General features: G+C 47.5%; 1 protein-coding gene across 2 annotated transcripts in view; it reads right to left on the bottom strand.

The window, feature by feature from the left end:
- The window catches only part of WWC1 (WW and C2 domain containing 1), a 153004-nt gene that overhangs the window by 71093 nt on the left and 62121 nt on the right, over window positions 1-19790 (bottom strand). Inside the window, exon 2 of one of the 2 annotated variants that reach the window (XM_060008413.1) lies at window positions 4859-4968. In XM_060008413.1, the coding sequence (XP_059864396.1) occupies window positions 4859-4968 (110 nt within the window). Of the gene's footprint in view, window positions 1-4858; window positions 4969-19790 lie in introns of those variants that run through there. The other variant, XM_060008414.1, reaches the window with a different exon arrangement.

Below are 19790 nucleotides of genomic sequence, written 5' to 3' on the forward strand. Positions count from 1 at the left end.
TTGAGGTCTGTGGTCCGTTCTGAATTTATTTTTACATATGGTGTGAGGCGGGGGTAGAAGTGGAGATGTATTTTTTTCCACATGGATACCAGTTGTACTAACAACTCTTGAAAAGACTGTCCTTTGGGGACAGCTCCCTAGGTGGCTGTAACGAGCTGTACTAACTGCTGTTCATCCTGAACTGGTCACACTCTGAGGGGTCCTCCCAAGCCCAGCCCCTTCTGCTGACGCTCCACTTCCTTAAGTCCACCTCACCAGAATAGATAACTTTACACCTGGGCAGGTTCTCAGAGATGTCCTTGGCCAACTATTTTTGAGTTCTTGTTTTTATTAAAGCTAAACATGGACATAGTTTAATCATTCAGCATGTCACGAACTCAGCTACATACAACATCATCCCTGTATCCCCTTCCCCCGCATGCCCCCTCTCCCCAAAATGCAGCTACTTCCAGTAAACATTTAGCCGATTGGGCGCAGCCATCATTGAGACCCAGTTCTTCAGCCTCCCCCAGGCTCCAGACCTCTACCTACAAACACACTCCACACTCACGCTCCATACAGCTCACACGTTCACCGCACTTCACACATCCCTCACCCCACCGCCTCTACCCATCACACGCCTGCTTTCTACGCGCACCACACGCGTACCCACGTGACTAACACTATTGAATGCTCTAACGGCTTGAACGACAATTGTCTTAAAAACAGCTGAACATCTGGAGAACGTCCATCCTTGTTAGTATGGAAATGAATGCAAACGAAAAACAACGAAGTAACAGTTTAAACCTGTGATGAATTTATCGAAAAGTAACTAGCCCCATACTGACTGATGAAGGTATGAGAAAAATAGTACCCTTATTGCTGTGGCAATACAGATTGATACGATCTTTTAGAAATACTTATCAAACTAGGAAGAGGTACCACAGGTCTCACAAGTGTTCATAATCTTTCACTTAGCGATCCTACGTTTGGAAATACAACTCCAGGAAAGTATCACAGAAGAAAAAAGCAATATGCATAAAGATTCTTCCCTAGTGTTATTTATTTATAACAAACAAATGGAAAGGACCCACAAGGTCAGCAATGGGGGGTATTATGGTACACTCATTATGTGTTAAAATGTATCAATACACCTATTTGATACATTAAAAATGATAAATATGAAGACTAGGTAGCATCTCTCAAATATTCATGACATAGTATGAAGAGAAAACAGCAGAACACACAACTTGATTACTGATTAAAACCATCTAATCATGATGGATGTACACGGCAGTGGGAAAACTGAATACGGATAAATGAAATAATGAAAGAAGGTTATATCTTGGAAAGACTTGTCCATATTTGCTGTTTCCAATGCCTCCCCTCCGTTGTTTTTTAGACTCACTCTAGTCAGGCTTTTGCCCCCAGTCCTTGTCCAAAGCTGCCCTCCAAGTCAGGGTCACCAGCGTCACAGGGGTTTGCTAAATCTATTGGTCAATTCTCAGTCCTCTTCGTACTTGATCTGTCAGAAGCATTTGACGGGGTTGACATCTCTCTCCTCGGTATGCCTCCTTCACATGGCTGCCAAGACGCTCTCGCTTTCCTTCCCACCTTTCCGATCACTCCCCAGAATCATGACTGGTTTTCCTCTTCTCTGTACCTTCTCCTGTCTGAGGACCCCATGGCTCATTCTTTGATTGTCTTCTCTCTGTCTTGACTTATTCCTTTGGTGATCCCATCCAGTTTCATGTCTTTAATACTCTCTATATGCCAACAACTCCCATATACACATCTTCAGCCCAGATCTCTTTTCCAAACACCATATTCCTACATCAAACTGACCAGCGACATCTTCTCTCAGGTGTATAACAGGTATGGAAGATGCGACACATCCCAATGAACCCTTGGTCCTCCTTCCTAAACCCACTCCTCCTGCAGTTTTCTCCATCCAATAAATGGCAACTCCATCCTGCCAGCTGCTCAGGCCCAGAGAGGCTCATTTATCCCGTTCTTTCACACCCCATGTGCAATCTATCAGGAAGGCTTGCTGGCTCTATCTTGAAAATACCTCCAGCTTCAGGCCACTTTTCACCACCTCTACCACTACGGCCTTGGTCTGGGGCACGGTCCTTTGTCACCTGGACTATTGCAATCATCTCTTACAAGTCTCCCTGCTTCTGCCCCTATTCCACTAAGGTCTATTCTCAGCAAAGCAGCCAGAGTGACCCTTTTAAGACATAAAACATGTCACGCCACTCATTTGCTTAAAATTTTCCAATGGCTCCCACCGTGTTGAATAAAAGCCTGAACCCTTCAGGTGGACCACTGCCCACACCCTGCTGGCCTGATACCCTTCTCCCCGCTTCCTCACAAATTCTGCTATATGCACACCTGCGTCCTTGCCATCCCTCAAGCAAGCTAAATGTGATCACGCGGTGGAGTTTTTGTTCGATCAGCTCTCTCTACTTGAAACACTCTCCCCACCTCCTTCAAGTCTTAGCTCAAATCTCATTTTCTCGACAAGGTCTTCTTCCTGAAGACCTTTACCACTGTCCCTGCCCACCACCCACAAAGGCACCCCAGCACACCTCAGCCCCATGCTCTGCTTCCCCTTTTCCCGTAACACTGATCATTGTCTAATATACTACATAATCTGCTTACTTATTCTGTTTATTTTCTGTTTCTCCTGCCAAGATGAAAGCTCTGTAAGGATAAGGATCATTGCCATTTTGAACTCTCACGTACCCCACGCTCCCAGAACAGTGCCTAGAACACCGTAGGAGGTCAATAAATATTTGCTGAATGAATGAACGCTGGATGGTGGATTTAATTGGTTGCTCAATTCTATTGTGTCTAGAACTCTTAAGAGAGTAATTTCGGTCAGTGGACACACAGAGGATTTGTCTGAGCCCACAGCTCTGAGTGTTTGGGCCTCGATGGTCACACACATACCACATCTGTATCACCGGCTCCGTCTGCGGAGGTGGTACCCTCCGTCCAATGAGAGCACCTTCCAGCCAAAAGAAAACCAGTAGCCCGATAGCTGGTAAAACTAGCAGAGAGAATTCTTCCTACTGTGATTCTCATTTACTCACCTCCCAACACATACCCCCACTTCTGCCATCATCCCCTCCAGAATAAACTCTGCCACTGCGTGATACTCCGTCCTTCTATCTCTCCAACAACTCCCAGAAGCACCTGAAAATCTCACTCCCACCATCAGATTTTAATGAGGGGGATGCATTCAGCAATTACAAACAGGAAAGGACTGATTAGGGGTCCTGTACATCAGTGTTTAACCCAGCATACCGTGCAGCCCTCCAAGCATTAACCTCATTCCCCATACATACTCAATTAGGCATATTTACTTCTCATTATCCCGTATGCAATCATGAATGCTAATAAAAACCTCGGCTACCACCAACAATGCAATTAATGCCATTAGCTGTCTCTCAGAAACTCTCCTATGCTTTGGTGCCAACAACAGTCTGCTCATTCACCCACTTGGTCGTGCGTTCATGCACGTATGCCCTTTTCTATGTAGCAAAGGTCAAGTGCACACCTACTAAGTGCCTTACCAGGCAAAGGCCTGGGACTAGACAGATGAATTAGACACTGTCCTGCTCTAGAAGAGCTAGTCTCAGTAGGTGAATGGTTATACTACAGAGCGTGAGGGGCACAGCAGAGGTATGACCAGGTGCTACTGAAACCCAGAGGAGGAGGTGGATGGAGAAGCCCGACTCCACTCCCAGCACCAGTTCAAATCCCAGCTCTGCCATGTTTTGACTCTGAGCGTTGAGCAGTCGATTTCTACCTCTGAGTCCCATTTATAAGGTGGGGATAATCACCCTAGCATGCCACAGGGAAGCTGGGATGCTTGAATGAGTGGTGTCTCTCCAGTTCCTCTCCCAGCACACAGCGCAGAGTACACACTCAGGAAACAGGGACCACTGGGATCTGGTGCCCTAATCTCAACCTTCAGAAACATGCCTTTGCATCCCATTTTCCTCTTGCCTGAAAGGACGAAAAGGAATCCCACAGTTCAGAAGGTGGAGAGCGAGACAGAGACATCCTCTTTCCTCTGTACACATGAACAAATGGGGCAGCGAATTTCCGAGGACAGGAATAGTCTTGGCCGAGAAGGTGCGTGACGGATGAGGCCCAAATACACATCAACTCTCCCCAGCTGGGGTACCTCGACCTGGGTTCTTCCACCTGTCAGACAACATGCTTCTGCCCGTATCAACCTATGCCTCCATCATAGGCAGAGAGACAAAGACACTAAGAATCTTCACTCTGGGTCAGGATACCTGGAGCACAGATACGATGTGAGGGTGGGCTGAACGGTGTGATGGGCTAGAGGTACATACGCTCAGCCCACTCCATGACAGACACATACGTGTGCATGCTGGCTGCTGGGGACCTGCTTTGGGGGCAGTGACTGCTCCAAAATGGTCTGGCAATGGCAAGGACACATCTACCTTATATGAAAAAAATCTGTATGCATGGAAATCAATATAGGTAAAAAAGAAAAAAAAGAATCTATGTACATAGACACATAAACACGCATGACTGGGAAATTTCTGGAGTGATACACAAGAAATTGATAGCAGTGGTTGCCTCTGTAAAAGCGGGGAGATGGGTTGTGAGAGGTGGAGTTTTCGATTCTATTTAAAATCCTTCTGAACTGTTATTTATATATGAGCATACATTATCTATCTATATCTACACTGACATCTCTGTCTAACTCTACGTGAAACAAAACACAATCTGGCTTCATGAGTCCCTGCTGGTAGCTCTTCCAGACTTGGGGGGCTGGGCAGGAGGCAGAGGGATGGGCAGAGGGGATGGGAAGGGAGGACGGCCAGGAACTTACTGGTGTTGTGGTCTATGAAGTAATCTCCAACCTGTGGGTCGTACGCCTCTTCCCATCCCAGCGGCAACTCATCACTAATGCAGTCAGCAAAGGTGAGCGGTTTGGTGTACCTGGCAAGGGAGAAGAGAAACAGACTCCATCAGCCTACCGTCCCCAACACCCCGCACCACGTAGGTGCTCTCAACCTCCCTGCTCCTCTGCGCTGGCCCACCAGATCTAGAAGCTTTGCACTGTGACACCAGCTCTGCTGTCCCCGGGGAAGATGAACGCATAACTGGAGCAGCGGGATGGGAGCACCTGGGAGGGAGGCGGGGAATGTGCTCGGCTCCCAACTTTGCCACAAACTGGGCAGTGATTTGAGCAAGTCACCTGCTTTCTCTGGGCCTCTGTTCCTGCACCTCTAAGTGAGGGGGGGGGGTCACAGGAAAGGGCTCGAGGGTCAAGTCTTACTTCCGGACTCGAACTCCAGCCCTCTCTGGCTGCTCCTCCTGCAGTTCACTTGTCCACCACAGCCCCAGCCATCCCCCCGGCTCTAGCCCATGCCCGTCCTACCTACTTCCCCTCTGGAAAGCTAGCTAACTGCAGCATCTAGAATAGCAGATGTTCCCTCCTTGTGAGTTTGGCCGTATTTCTTTGCTTCCTGGGCCGATTCCCAAATGCCTGTACCCACTGCTGTCCTTCCCTGCAAAATCCAGGCCAAACTGATCTTTTAGCGATAACCACCCTCTAAGTCACCATATTGTGGGGAGTGAGGTGGTGGTCATCACCCAGTCTTGGTGGCTAAGTCAGATGGACAGACAGACAAATCACCCAGCTAAACACACACAGGTTTTTCAAGGCTGGAAAACACCATAAACCCTTGGTCAAGCACTTTAGCCAGCGTGCAGGGAGCCGGGAATCCAGGTACACAAAAGTCCGCCTGAACGGTGCTCCCAGACGGCCCCTTTGGGTTTTCCCCATAGCTGTATCTGCCTAAAATACATATTCTAATACTCCCCCTCTCCTGTCTGCTCCCAATCCCCTCCCAGTTGAAGCCCGGAAGGCTCTGCTTCAACACTCTTTAGACAGATTGGCAAACTGATGTACCACGGGACAGGAGGAAAGATGAGTGAGACGGGGTCTAGGATTCCTGATCAAGAACTTCCCTCCAAGCCATACGAAATGACTCTCCCATCTTGTGCAATCCCCTTCCCTCTTAAACCCACTCCAAATCAAGCTTAAAGCAAAGTATGTGGGGGAAAAAGAAACACTGAAAGAGCCCCTGGTGGATTGACCTGGTGTGTTCATGGACCACTATATATCCAGGGTCTGGTAGGCTAAGAAAAGTATCTATTGACTGAAGGAATGGATAGCCCCAAAGCTTCTGTTGGTCAGTAATTTACTGCTGTGTTGTGGGAGACAAAGGATGAGGGCAGAGGCGTATATGATATGCAACAGACTAAGCCCTATCCAGTAAGGATTCAATAAGCATCACTTACCAGCTGTGCGAGTGTGGCAACTTACTGTCGCTCTCTGAGCCTCAGTATTTTTATCTGAAATGTGGGGATAATAATAACTCTCCAGGTTGTCAAGTCAAATCAAGTCATGTTTGTAAAAACATTTAGTGCAGAGGCTGGTGCAAATGAACGCTCAAAGAACATTCTTCTCTGCTTCCCAGAAGGGGAAACGGAGACTAAGAAAGATTAAATAACATTCTCGATGTCCATAACAATGACAAAGCTGGGATTTCAAGCAAGGTACTCTGTCCTCAGAGCCCCTGCTGTGAGCCGAAAGGTTCTCTTGAAAGTTGACATCTTCAATGCATCTCCGGAGCCCCTCGCAAAATTACAAGGCACCGTCGTGGAGTAAAAGAAGGAAGAGGTGGGGAAGACACAGGTGATTTCCTCGGGTCAGAAGGCACTTCATTCAGGAGCACCTTTGCCAACCTGGATAAAGTTTCTGCAAAGCTGTCTTCAGTCCACTCCACCGCTCCACCCCAAGCCCCGCCCAGACTTCAGAAACAAAAGACCATGTCCCTCAGTACCTCCTCCTCTTCCTCAAACTACTGTAAATGATTTGTTCCCACTTCCTTATGGAGAATGAAGACCAGTGACCAATGGCCAAATCTCATCCAACATCATTTCATCTAACACAGCTTTGAAAATGCCTCTGAAGGAAAACTATATACAGAGGCATACTCCTCCATGGCTCTATTAGTGAGGACAGATAAATCTGGGAGGGAACAGGAATGCCTGAGCCAACCACAGTCAGACCTTTGTTTCTGACTCATTCCTCTCCCTGGGCTCAGCCCTGAGAAGCCCCACCTGCCAGCCTGGCTGGGGAGATGGGAATATTGTTAGTTACACTTTGCAACGTAGAAAATCAAGAAGATAAAGATTCATCTCCTCTCCACAGCTCCCTGAATCCCTGTGTGGATCATTACCTTTCAAAATTCTTCCCTGGGGACGAATTAAATGATTTCATCAATGGTGCATCTAAGCAACAGAAGCCCCATGATCGGTGCTCAATAAATATTTGTGGAATGGGTGAATACAATAATGAATACCTAAGAACAAAAAATAATGGTGTGTTCTATATTTTGCCAACATGGAAGGATGCTCTTAACACACTATGAGGAAAAGCAACATTGTTGAACAAGATATATACAATGGAATATCAGCTGTAAAAAGAAACGAAATTGAGTTATTTGTAGTGAGGTGGATGGACCTAGAGTCTGTCATACAGAGTGAAGTTAAGTCAGAAAAAGAAAAACAAATACTATATGCTAACGCATATATATGGAATCTAAAAAAAAAAAAAAAAAAAAAAGGTACTGATGAACCTAGTTGCAGGGCAGGAATAAAGAGGTAGACATAGAGAATGGACTTGAGGACATGGGGTAGGAGGGCGAAGCCAGGGCTAAGTGAGAGTAGCATCGACATACATACACTACCGAATGTAAAATAGATAGCTGGTGGGAAACAGCCGCATAGCACAGGGAGATCAGCTTGGTGCTCTGTGACCACCTAGAGGGGTGGGATAGGGAGGGTGGGAGGGAGGCTCAAGAGGGAGGGGATATGGGGACATGTGTATGCGTATGGCTGATTCACTTTGTTGTGCAACAGAAACTAACACAGTTATTGTGAAGCAATTATACTCCAATAAAGATCTATTAAGGAAAAAAAGCTACAGGATACTGTTACAGTATATGACATTTTGCCTAAAATGTGTATATGTTTATAGAAGAGGAACTGGAAAGATATACATTAAAATGCTATCTTGGTATAGGGATTTTAACATAATTTAACTTTTTGCTTTCTAATCATTTTTTTAACTAGTTTCTCTGTAATATTCCTGTTATCAGCTGGAATTAAAATATTTAATAATGGCTAAATCTGGGCCTAGAAAACAAGTTACGTACATATCATGTTCCTTCTCTGGGCCACAGGCACTCTTCCTCTATTTTACCAGTGAGAAAACACACCCAACGCCACAGAGTTGGCAAACACCAGAGGTATAACCTGAAGCCCCATTGCCTGACTACAGAACCTGAGCTTTGCTAATAAAAACTGACAAGACCAAGGGAGTCTCAGAACAATCTGGAACACAAAGGAAGCTATGCCCAAGATACAGATGATGAAGCCGGGCAGGGGGGAAATCTGAAGCAGGCAGAAGGTACCCAAGCTGCGTCCTATTTGCAACTTCAGTATTCTTTCTATATCTTGGTGCAAAGCTACTCAATACACTGGGATAATGCACAACTGCTTCACGAAAAGACAGCTGTTTCACAGTTACCACGACAAGGGATTCACTGAGCTCTGTGTGTGAGGATGGGGACTGAGGGAGAAGCGGCAGGTCTAAAACACCCAAAATGCATCACTTTTCCAGAAAACCATTAACTCCACTGATTGTTCCAGCCTTGGACATCAAGAAGCCAGACCTGAAGTAAATGTTAAGATACAAGTATCAGTAATGTACCCGACATTGGATATCCTACCGGGGCTGAGATGCTGATTCCTGCCTGCGGTGAACACAGACATCGTGCCCCACAGGGATAAAGAAGAGGGAATCCAGAGGACCCAATGTGAGACAGAGCGGGGCAAGAGGAGAAAGGAAGGCTTTGGGTTTGATATTCAGGCTTCCCTTCAAAGCGATCATGGAAAAAAAACCCAGAGGGCTGATATCCAGACTCCCAGAGCTCTTCCATGGGAAAGAGAAAAGCTTCTATTGGAAGACTATGCAACTTACAAGAAATCTGGACAGCGAGATTCTCTCTGGAACAAATGCCAAGAGGGAGATGAATTATTCAGTGTGCAGAGACGTGTCATTCAGAGAATAAGGATGAAGAGAAGCGTTTTTAGCTGCACAAGGATTTAAACACACACACACACACACACACACATATATATACATGTGCACACACTCCTCTTCCCAGAGAGAGGAACTGTCCGTTTAAACCAGTCTCCCCTGGGAAACTGTGGGTGCTTCTCTGGCCTGCAGTGCTTCCCCTTGGGCAAGTGCCAAGAATGTGAGCTGGGAAGAGATGTCTGCTTTCAGATGTGGCCAGGACTTGGGGGCCTGCCTGCAACTCCCAGCCCCCAGCCCCTGTTGAAGCGATTCACCCCAGTCCAGCCCGGTACAGTCCCTTCCTCCAGCCTCCAAGTCCTGGGCTGCTGAAAATCCAGATCGCGAAATCAAATGACCCAAATGCCGGAGGGGTGAGAGGGAAGGAGGGAAGAGCGCCAAAAGAGAACTAGCTCTGCCTCTTCTTAATTACAAATCTCTGAAGGAACACAAACATTCCTGAATGTTTCACAACAGGCTCTCTTGGAAAAAAAGGGGCCCGGATGTGTTGCCTTGGAGACAGGTAGGGTTCTGTGGGATCACCTGTCCAGGAACGCAGGCCCCTCGTCCTCTTTCCAGCTCCACATCGCCACGGCTGGCATTCAGTATTCAGACAGCGCATCTTTTCTAAGGAGGCAGCTCAGAGAAGGAGCAGAAAGCCTTTTGCCAAGTCTAACACTGGGTGGTGATTCTCTTGGGACTGAAGAACGCATTACATATCTTTCATGTTCCTAGTGCTTCCCGAGCAATCTGAACGCTTCCCACAGTAACCTCTTTATCGCTGTCCAGCGGGATGCTGGCCCCCCCAGACCGTGCTCTCTCCGAGGGCCAACTGGGCGGGATGGCTTTCTAAAGGGCCCTGCAGACTGCATGCCAAGAACTGTCCAAACTTTCAGCCGAACCTCTCCTCCCAGCCCAGGCACAATGGCCAGGCCGGTTCTTCCCGCCCCGGGGTGTTTCACACGCATAGTTCCCATAGCTCAGGATTACACAACTCCTGAGGACACGCCACCACCGGACCTCGGCAGAGCCCCAGTGCTAAGCAGCCCACACCTGCAAGGCTGGGATGGCCGGAAGAAAGTGCCATCTTTGCAATTCTTCTTCCTCCCTTTAATTCGGTTTGGTGCAAACACCTTCATTCATTCCTTAAACGAATCTGGGGATGAAAAGAAAATCAATCATGGATTTCCAAATCATCTCATAGTTGGTGAGGACGGCTGAGCACATGAACCACAGCCGAATCGGAGCGAACACCCAGCTACAGAAGTGGACAAGACAGACAGGACCTTGCCCTACGCTCCCGTCAGGGAGACACCCCAACCAGAAAATGAATCCACAGGATCGTTTCAGAGACTCATGGTATTCAGAAACGTACAACAGGGTAGTGGGATTACGTGTAAGGGTGGGGTGGGGCAGGGCAGTCAAGGGAAGCAAGGGAAGCTTCTCGGAGGAGGTGATCTTGGAGGGGAGACCAGATGGTGGGAAGCAACAGGAACAGCCAGTACAAAGGCTTTGGGTAGGGATGATGGTGTGAGGAACAGAAAAGAAAGCCCCATATCTTCACGTTATGAGTGACGGACTGGAGGTGGAGTGGGCAGAGGCTGGGCTTTTGGGGCTCTGGGGTCCCTGTTAAGACTTTGAGCGCCACCCCAGTGCCGAACTGCAGAAGGTGACCCAGAGAGGCTCTCTGACTCACCCTCTCCTCAACTCCTTTCTCCCTCCTTTCAATCAGTCCTCCAAGCAACAGAATTTATTGCATGGGCTTCCCTGGTGGCGCGATGGTTAAGAATCTGCCTGCCAATGCAGGGGACACAGGTTCAAGCCCTGGTCTGGGAAGATCCCACTTGCCGTGGAGCAACTAAGCCCGTGCATCACAACTACTGAAGCCCGCGCGCCTAGAGCCCATGCTTTGTGTAACAAGAGAAGCCACGACAATGAGAAGCCCGCGCACTGCAATGAAGACCCAACGCAGCCAAAAATAAATAAATAAATAAATTTATAAATAAAAATTAAAAAATAAACTCAATCAGGCTTTAAAAAAAAAAAGGAAGAATTTACTGCATGGACACAACAGACTGGTCCCACGCCAGACACGATGAGGGCTAAGACACTTGAATAAGCCTTGTTTCTGCCTTCGAGAGCAGAGGGTCTGGCCAGGCAGACGAGGCTTACACTGACAGCAGGGAGTGGCCCATCCCTGTGACAGTATGTATGGCGGTTCTGCTACCTTAGACTGTGAACCCCAGGCAATGAGAGGATGCAGGGATAGTTAATAAGATGCTAGGTCAGCTGTACAGATGTGAAAGACCAAGGGGGTGGGAGAAGGGAGAGACTGAGACGACGGGGTGTAGGCCGGGGAGGCTGGAGAAGGAAGTAATCCAGGGAAGACGGTGGTGGGCTTCACGGCTAATGGGGAGGCAGGGTAGTTGCTACCCACAAAGGCTGCGGAATTGATGCTGGGCTGAAACCCACTTTCTGCTTCGTCTACAACCACAGGTGTGTTACTTAACCTTGTTAGGAGTTTCCTTCTCTGTGAAACTTAGAAATTCCAATCTCATAGGGTGTTGCAGGGATTAAAAGAGATAATCCATGTAAAGTGCTTAGCGCAGGGCCTGCCATGTAATAAGCCCTCAGTAAATGTGGGCTGTTAACAGCTGAGAGACTTCTGTGCTCTGTGCACCGTGAGAATTGTGTCATCTCTCATCTTAAGCTGGTCGGATATGTTAGCTATTATCATATCATCATCATCATCATCACTGTCCCCATTTTTCAACTCGAGAGATACGAGTGGTGGTAAAAGAAAAATCATAAGCTCTAGAGGGGTTGCAATGCAGGCGCCATCACTTACTCACTCTGTCCACTTGGGCGTGAACCCTAACTTGCCTGAACCTGCTTCTCCATCAGTAAAGCGGGGATGCTCAGAGTGACTACCTGTTAAAATGAGCTATGCTCGAGCCCACGGCACACAGGGCTCAACCAACATTACCTGTTCTTATCAGTTAGGGTTTATATCCCTTTCCATGATGAGGCAAAATACTTGTTCATGCTAATAGCCAACACGCCTTGCGCCGTATTCCACCGTCTCCTTTCCTGGACGACTTGGGACTGCTTAAGCTCTCTGTTTTTTTTTTGCGAAATTAAACCAGAGAAAGTTAAGAGGTGACAGCGGGATTGGCTTTGGCTCTCAAAATTTGTTCTCTGAAGGAGGCATTTACAACCAGGAATTTCCAAGTTTTCTTTCCCTCACACACTTCCGTCCTTCTCCTCTCAAAACACCTGTCTAGACATTCTGGTTACTCGACCCCCAGACTTCCTTGCTTCCCTACTTTGGTAGGACTGGTTTATCCAGAAGCTTTCTTGGCCTAGTCACTCCCTCTCATTCCTGGCATTCTCCTATGGGGAGGGAAAGTTCCAGACTGTTCCCCCTACCCCTTTCTAGTCTTTAACCCAGGCTTCCACAAACCAGTGGCTAACCTCCTCCTGCTAAATCTTGCCTTCACTCTGCCCCCCCCCGAACTCAGTTCTTGGGATCACAGACCTGAGCCTTGGGCCTGTTCCCTTCCTTCGCCTCCATCCCCATGTCTTTATGCCTACTCATCCCTGGATGCCCTCCAGCTCACTGACACAGCGGTGTTTCTGCTATTTCTCTGCATCTCACTTGCTGGGATTTAAGATGAAGAGTCTGAGAACCAGATCATGGATTAGCCTAGGCATGGCCAACTGACTACAGGGTGGCCAAATTCAGCTTATAGATAAGCTTGTCTGTCTACTACAGTGCTGTATTTTAAGAGCGGAGCTAGTGTGCCTTTTGAAGGCAGGCACTCTCTAGCTGCACATAGTCCCCACTGCTCTCTAACATCTTTCTCCTGCATCTTGTCTTATGAAGAGGCAGCACAGAGTAGAAATTAGGAGCACAGGGCTTTGGAGCCAGACTCCTTGAGTTTAAATCTCGGCTCTGCCAGTTTCTAGCTCTGTGACCTTGGGCAAGATACTTAAACTCTATGAGGCTCAGTTTTCATACTTGCAGAACAGGAGAAATAATAATACATTGACTGAGCATGGATTCTGGGCCAGGAACTGTTCCAAGCACTTTACATATGTTAACTCACTTGGACCTCATAACGACGCTTTCAGGTAAGTACCATTCAAACCCACCTTACAGTGTTCTTTGAGGATTAGATGAGATAATGGATGAAATATCACTTTGGTATATAGTGCGTGCTCAATAAATGTGAGCGACTCATTATTATTTTCATTGCTGTCCAAATGAGGCACCTGATGCAGGGGTATTAAGGAATGTTAAAACTGAGTGTGATATCTGGGATCTGACTAATCAACTCCTTGTTTTATTGGTGAGAAAGCTGAAGCACAGAGAGAAAGACTTGCCCAGAGCCACCCAAGGACCCAGTGGCAAGGCTGAGACTAAAACCTGGGGACCAACCCCAGGCCTGCATCACACTCATGACACCAAGAGATCAAGTCAGACCGGTGCTGAGTTCAGCTCCATCGGAGATACAGCAATCATCTGAACAGCCTTCAAGAAACAGTTATTGATAGTATTGTTCTGGGCTAACTAACCCTGTTATACTGGAAGGAGAATTATCACTGTGCCAGAACCCGTATGAAACTATGAAGTTCCCATTCATGGATAGACAAGGTTGGGAGATGGGCCCTTCGTTTTGCTTGTTCCCTTGTTGGAGGGTAATTCTCTTAAAGCCCAGTACCACAGCAGAACACAGCACTGGGTATACATGTTTGCCCTTCACCCAGCTCCATTCTCATTCCCGAACTGGGAGTTAGGCTAAGGAGGTTCTGTGCCCTATAGAAAGGGCCAACAGAACCAAATGGGACTCCCAGTTCCCTCTCTCTTAGCTGTGTAATCTTAGGCATCCCTTCCCCAGCTCTAAGCCTCAGTTTCCCCATAGGTATAAAGCAGTCATGAAAACCTGCCTCACAGGGCTCTGGTAGCATTGAACGAATTAGTACATGGGAACAGCTCAATAGAGCCCTTGGCGTGTGGTGCTGGGCAGACATGCAGAGCTCCTCCTTTTTGTATTTACGACCCTGAGGGCTCTCAACCCCCAGCTTTGCTCCTTTCCAGTCCCAAGAGCTGGGTTTCCGAGGGGTCCTCCCAGGTGCTGGGCTGTCCAGGAGCTTCCAGCTTGACGGACAGAGGCCAAAGCCACCCTCCCCTGGAATCTGGCCATTCCTGTTCCTTGAGCTCTGACCCTCACCCCAGCCATGCAGCCTGAGGAGCTGATCCTTCTGGAAATGGAACTGGCCATGAAGGCTTCTCTGGGATCCTGACCTGTGGCTCCTTCCATGACAACACAGTCTAGGCAGAGCATTGGAAGGGGAGTGACGAGATCTGGGTTTGAATCCTGACGTTGCCACCAGATGAACCAGGCCCTGGGGGAAGGCACCCACCCTCTCTGGGCTTCCCATCTGTAAAATGAGGGAGCTGAGATGTCACATTTCTAAGGCCCCCTTTGCAGCTTCAGCATTCACAAGTCTTCTATCTTGCCGGTCCCCAAAGTCAAGGGCATCGTGAGGCTGCAATGAAACAATACATCTTTTGCTGAAGGTCAATTAAGTACTAGGCACTGGACCATAGGCTCTATGTGAAATACATCATGTCCTTTACCTTCACAACATTTCTGTGAGGCAGATACAGCCACCCTCATTGGACCAACAGGAAACTGATGCTTCACAGGAATGCAATAATAATACTAAAAGCTGAATTTCACTGAGTATTTCCAGAGTACACATAGACTCTGTTTCAATGATTCTGAGCTGCACATTTTAAAAATACATTTTAGCATCTCCGAAACTGGGATGTGTGTTAGCACTGCTGACATCTTACGACACTGTCAGCCAGGCTGCGGTCCTGATGGAGCTGTCACCGCCCGTGTGTGCGCAGACATCAAAGGTGTCATGGGCTTGGGATAAAATCTCAGAGACAATAGTGGAGCACTTTTAACCCCTAGGAACCAAATGATTGTGGGGAAGGGTGGAGAAGGCAATGAACAGACACGTTTAGCAACATTCCCAAAGCAGGAGTGCAAGGGAGGCTACCACTGCATAATTGCCATGCTGGCTGCAGAGCCCAGCACCAGGGCCTTTGAGCTTCTCTGTGGGCCCTATAACAAGGCTGCATCACCAACACTCTGGAGGGAACCGAGGACGACGATATTAAAAGCACAGACATCAGTAATTCTGAGCTAAACATTGACTCCAAAGAATTGGATTCGGAATGAGAAGATGTATTAGGAACACTGGAGCTTTATTTTTGTTTAGGTATTCTTTTTTTTTTTTTTTTTGGATGTAAAAAAGCGATACGTGTGTAACAAAAAACCCCCTAAGTTTGAAAGATTTATTTTGATGAGTATGAAATAAACATTCTAGTTAATTTAAAAACATTGGGTCATAATTTAGTTGGTAGCACTTTTCTTAGTGGCACATAAAATAATAGTGCTTCTTAAAATTAATGCTATGTTGATTTGTAATAACCTTAAGCTAGAAACAATCCAAATGTCCAAAAATAGGGGAATGACTAGACAAATGTATATCCACGCTGCAATACTACTCAGTGATAAAAAGGAACAAACTATTAACACACACAACGATACAGATGAATCTCAGAAGCATACTGGGGTAAAAGAAACCAGGGAAGAAAGAGACTGTACTGTACGATCCCATCTATGTAAAATTCTAGAAAATACAAACCAACCTTAAGGACAGAAAGCAGATGAGTAGTTGCCTGGGGATGAGTAGAGGGAGAGGGGGATTATAAAAGGGCACAAAGAAAGTTTCGGGGATGATGGGAATGTTTGTTATATTGATTATGAAGACAGGTTCATAGATGCATATGTGTATGTCAAAATTCATCAAATTGCACTCTGTAAATACATACAAGTTAGTGTGCTTCAGTAATTCCTCAATACAGTTGTAAGGAAAAAATAAAGGAAAACCCCATATTCAATTCTATAAGATATTAACTTATTTAAAATAATCTAAGTACTACTATTAGTTCCATTTTACGGATGTGGAAACTGAGACATAGAGAGGCGAGCTGATACATCCTGGGACACTTAGTTTGTCAGGAGGCAAATCCAACTGGCTTCAATTTTCAGCTCTGCCGCTGAGTAACTATAGCCAAGTCCCTTCCTCACCCTGGACCACTGCTTCCCCGTTCCCACCATAAGAAGATGACACAGTGATCGCTAAAGGACCTTTCAGTACTGGGTTTCTAAGACTGTGTCCTAAGGAATTGTCCAAGATCACACAGCCACAGAGGAATGGATCCTCCTGGCACTCAGGTTTCCTAACACTCCCTAGTCTCCCTGGTCCATACGCACTCGTTCTGTGAACACCCCTTCTGACTTCCCCTTATTGTATACAGCAGTGGTCCTCAGTCCTGAGCTGCATCAGAATCCCCTGGAGGGCTTGTGAGCTCACAGAGAGCTGTGACCCACTCCCAGAGTTTCTGATTCTGGGCTGCACTGAGAATTTACATTTCCCACAAACTCCCAGGTGATGCCAATGCTTCTGGTCCCGTACTCAGCACCGTACTCAGGACGACTGGTGTATAACATCCCCTATTTAATAACTGCAGGAACTTTAAAAGCGGTATCGAACCTTGTGTTCGAGAAATCCCTCTCCTTCTCCTTCTTTATCAAAGCTTTCTGCCTCCCATCCCACTCTCAGGGCCTGGCCATGGCCGCCCAGCCTCTCTCTGAGCACAGTCCTGCAAGCAGCTGTATCAGCCCTTTCCTAGTGTTTGCTGAGTTCCTGTCCCACACAATGTCTTGCCTGAGGTTACACAGCCAGTGAGCACACGGACCTGATTCCGAAACGCAGGTTCTCAACCCCTCTGCTCCTCTGCACTTAGTAGATCCTCTGAGCATCACTTTCTGTCCTCCTGCATTAAACCAGCCCTCTACCCTCTGCATCCATTTGCAGACAGAAGGCCAAGCAGAGCTTGGGGGGTGAGGGGGAGTAACTGATTGCACCCTGGCCTACTGGCTCTACAGGTGCCCCTGTTCTGCAGGTGTGGGACTAGACCACAAAGCCCACTGGCCCCATCTCTGCAACCACCAAGGGTGTCCTGGGTGCCCTTTGTGTCTTCAGATTCACACCCGTCACCTCCTGCTGTAACCCACACGGCTTCTATCGGCCCAGGCCCTCCACACTCTACACCCTGCTACCTCTGGCTGCCCTTATATTTATATATAAGGGGCTCCAAATGCCTGGCTTCCAACCAGCCCCCTTCTCCAGGTCATTCCACCAGGACCACCAGCAGAAGCCCTTTCAAAGCTGAGCCACGCATTTCACACTACAGGCATCCTGCCAGAGCTCTGGGGGGGACATGGCATTAGACCCCCTACTATCCTACGGGCTACATTGGCAGGGCAGCCCCCAGGCTGCCTGCCCAGGCAGGTACGGCCTTCCTGATAACCTTTCCTAGATGCTCTGGCTGGCATGTGTAGGAAAGCACAAGGCAGCACGGCCTGGCCATGTCTGAGAATCTCAAAATCTGTAGATGCCCAAGTGTTTGCCGACTGCATCATGGTGGGCCGACTGATCTAGCCCAGAAGCTCGCCTTGCCTGTCCACGTGACCGCTATTTCTTTATTCTCCAAGACCACAGAGGCCTACAGTGACTGATTACAAAGGAGCTCTGCACAGGAGGTGAAAAGAAAAATGGTTTTTACCTCTGAAAAGTACAACTTTGAGGGTTTATTCTCCCTCCCATTATTTCTTTTTAAAGCAGAAAACAGACCGTTGTTCCCCAAAGGGAAGCCCTACCTGCGAGTCAACGTTAAACACCAAAGTGTTCTGAGCTGAAGGCGGCTGAATTAAAGTCAGCAGCGAAACAAATAAGCAATTAAAACAGCTATTTGGGGAAGCCCTGGAAAGCAGCAGATACAATGTGAATTATTCATTCACGCTGCCAGCATGACTTCTGGGCATTGTCCTCTGTGCCTCTGTTCTCTTGCTCTTGTTCATTCAGCCGTTCAAGCACAGAGAGGGGACACAATACGCTGGCCCTGGGACATGGGTGCCTGAGCGAGTGTGCACAAACACACGAACACACACACACACACTCCACAAGGAGGCCAGGTGGCCACTCCAGATGGTGAGCCACATGGAAAAGAAACCCACAGGTTGGCAGATGCCTTCCGCTCCCGTGCCAGGGGAGAATATATGAATTTCCAATGGGCCCAAGAGGTACGTGTGTGTGTGTATGTGTGGTGTGTGTGGTCACACAAGTGCGGACGGTATCGGGGGTGGGTCACAGGAAATCACCTGTGTAGTGCAAGAGAGAACATATATAGTGTTTCTAATACTCCACAAGCTTCCTAGCTGCTCTGGGATGGATCTGGGGGGCTTAACAGGCAATGGGTGGGATCTGGACAATTAGCTGAATCCCGCACTGAGCCCACCCAAGGCCTAGACATAAAGGATGAGCCACCCCCCCACCCCTCCCCGGGCTTGATGGAAGGGCTCTATCTGTGCTCTGAAGCCTTGAGCCAGCCCCTCCTGCTGCCTGATCATAGGAGCAGCATTGTGATGTCATATCTTATACCCATCCAGGTGACCCTGGACAAGTCCCTTCCCCTCTGTGGGCCTCAGTTTCCCCATCAATGAAACCAGGGGGATGGACTCCATCTCAACGCCATCCTTCCAGGTCTGGCATTACAGGGTACCATTTTGTCGTGAAAATCTAGCATCTTGGAGGTGACGTGCACGCTCCTGTTTTGACCCAGAGTCAAAACCTTCAGCGAATAACAACACTAACACACAGCACTTTAAGTGAACTAACTGTCATTAAATTCTCATAGCAATCCAGTGAAGTGGTTCCCATTACGATCCCATGGTACCCAAGAGTAAACGGAGCCTTAGAGAGAGATGTTAAGTTGACCAAGGTCGCTCGGCTATTAAGAGGTAGACTGAGGATATGAATTCAGGTCTTGACTATTCCTTGGAAAGTGAAAGGAGGTGGTGAATCTACATAATTGGGAGGCCGGAAGAGGTAAGTTTTTAAATACCGTGGAATTGAAAACTATCCCCTGTGGTTTTAAAGTATAAAGTCTGGTAAGAAGGGAACATTAGGGGGCTATTTTTGCTCTGGCTACAAATATTAGGGACAAACATTAGGAATGTTTATTAGGAACGCTGTGGGTGAGGCTGTGAGAGCTGGGGAAGATAAAGAGAAGAAGAAGGTGTGTTTTAGACAAATTGAAAGAGATGTTCGCTCTCGGCGCCCAACCCAGGAGCAGAAGTCACAGCTGACAAAGGACAGGAGCAGTCAGAGAAGCACCTGGTTCCTATAAGAGAAGGGGCCTCAAGAACTTAATCCACTTCCTTGAAGACAAACGCATCCGCGAGTTGCTGCTGTTCTGACCCTAAGCAGGTGGGAAGATTTATACACAAAGATGTTCAAGGCAACGTTATTTACCGTGGGAAGAAAAAAATGGGTACAGCCTCAGTATCTGTAGGGAATGAATAGCTGGTAAATTATGGTTATAATCACTTGATGCAACGGTTTGAAATGGAAGCTCAGGAAGCATTTTGAATGACAGAAGGGAGAAGGTTTATATTACAGG

The sequence above is a fragment of the Delphinus delphis genome, chromosome 3 (assembly GCF_949987515.2).
Source record: "Delphinus delphis chromosome 3, mDelDel1.2, whole genome shotgun sequence".
In the NCBI taxonomy this organism is placed as follows: Eukaryota; Metazoa; Chordata; class Mammalia; order Artiodactyla; family Delphinidae; genus Delphinus; species Delphinus delphis.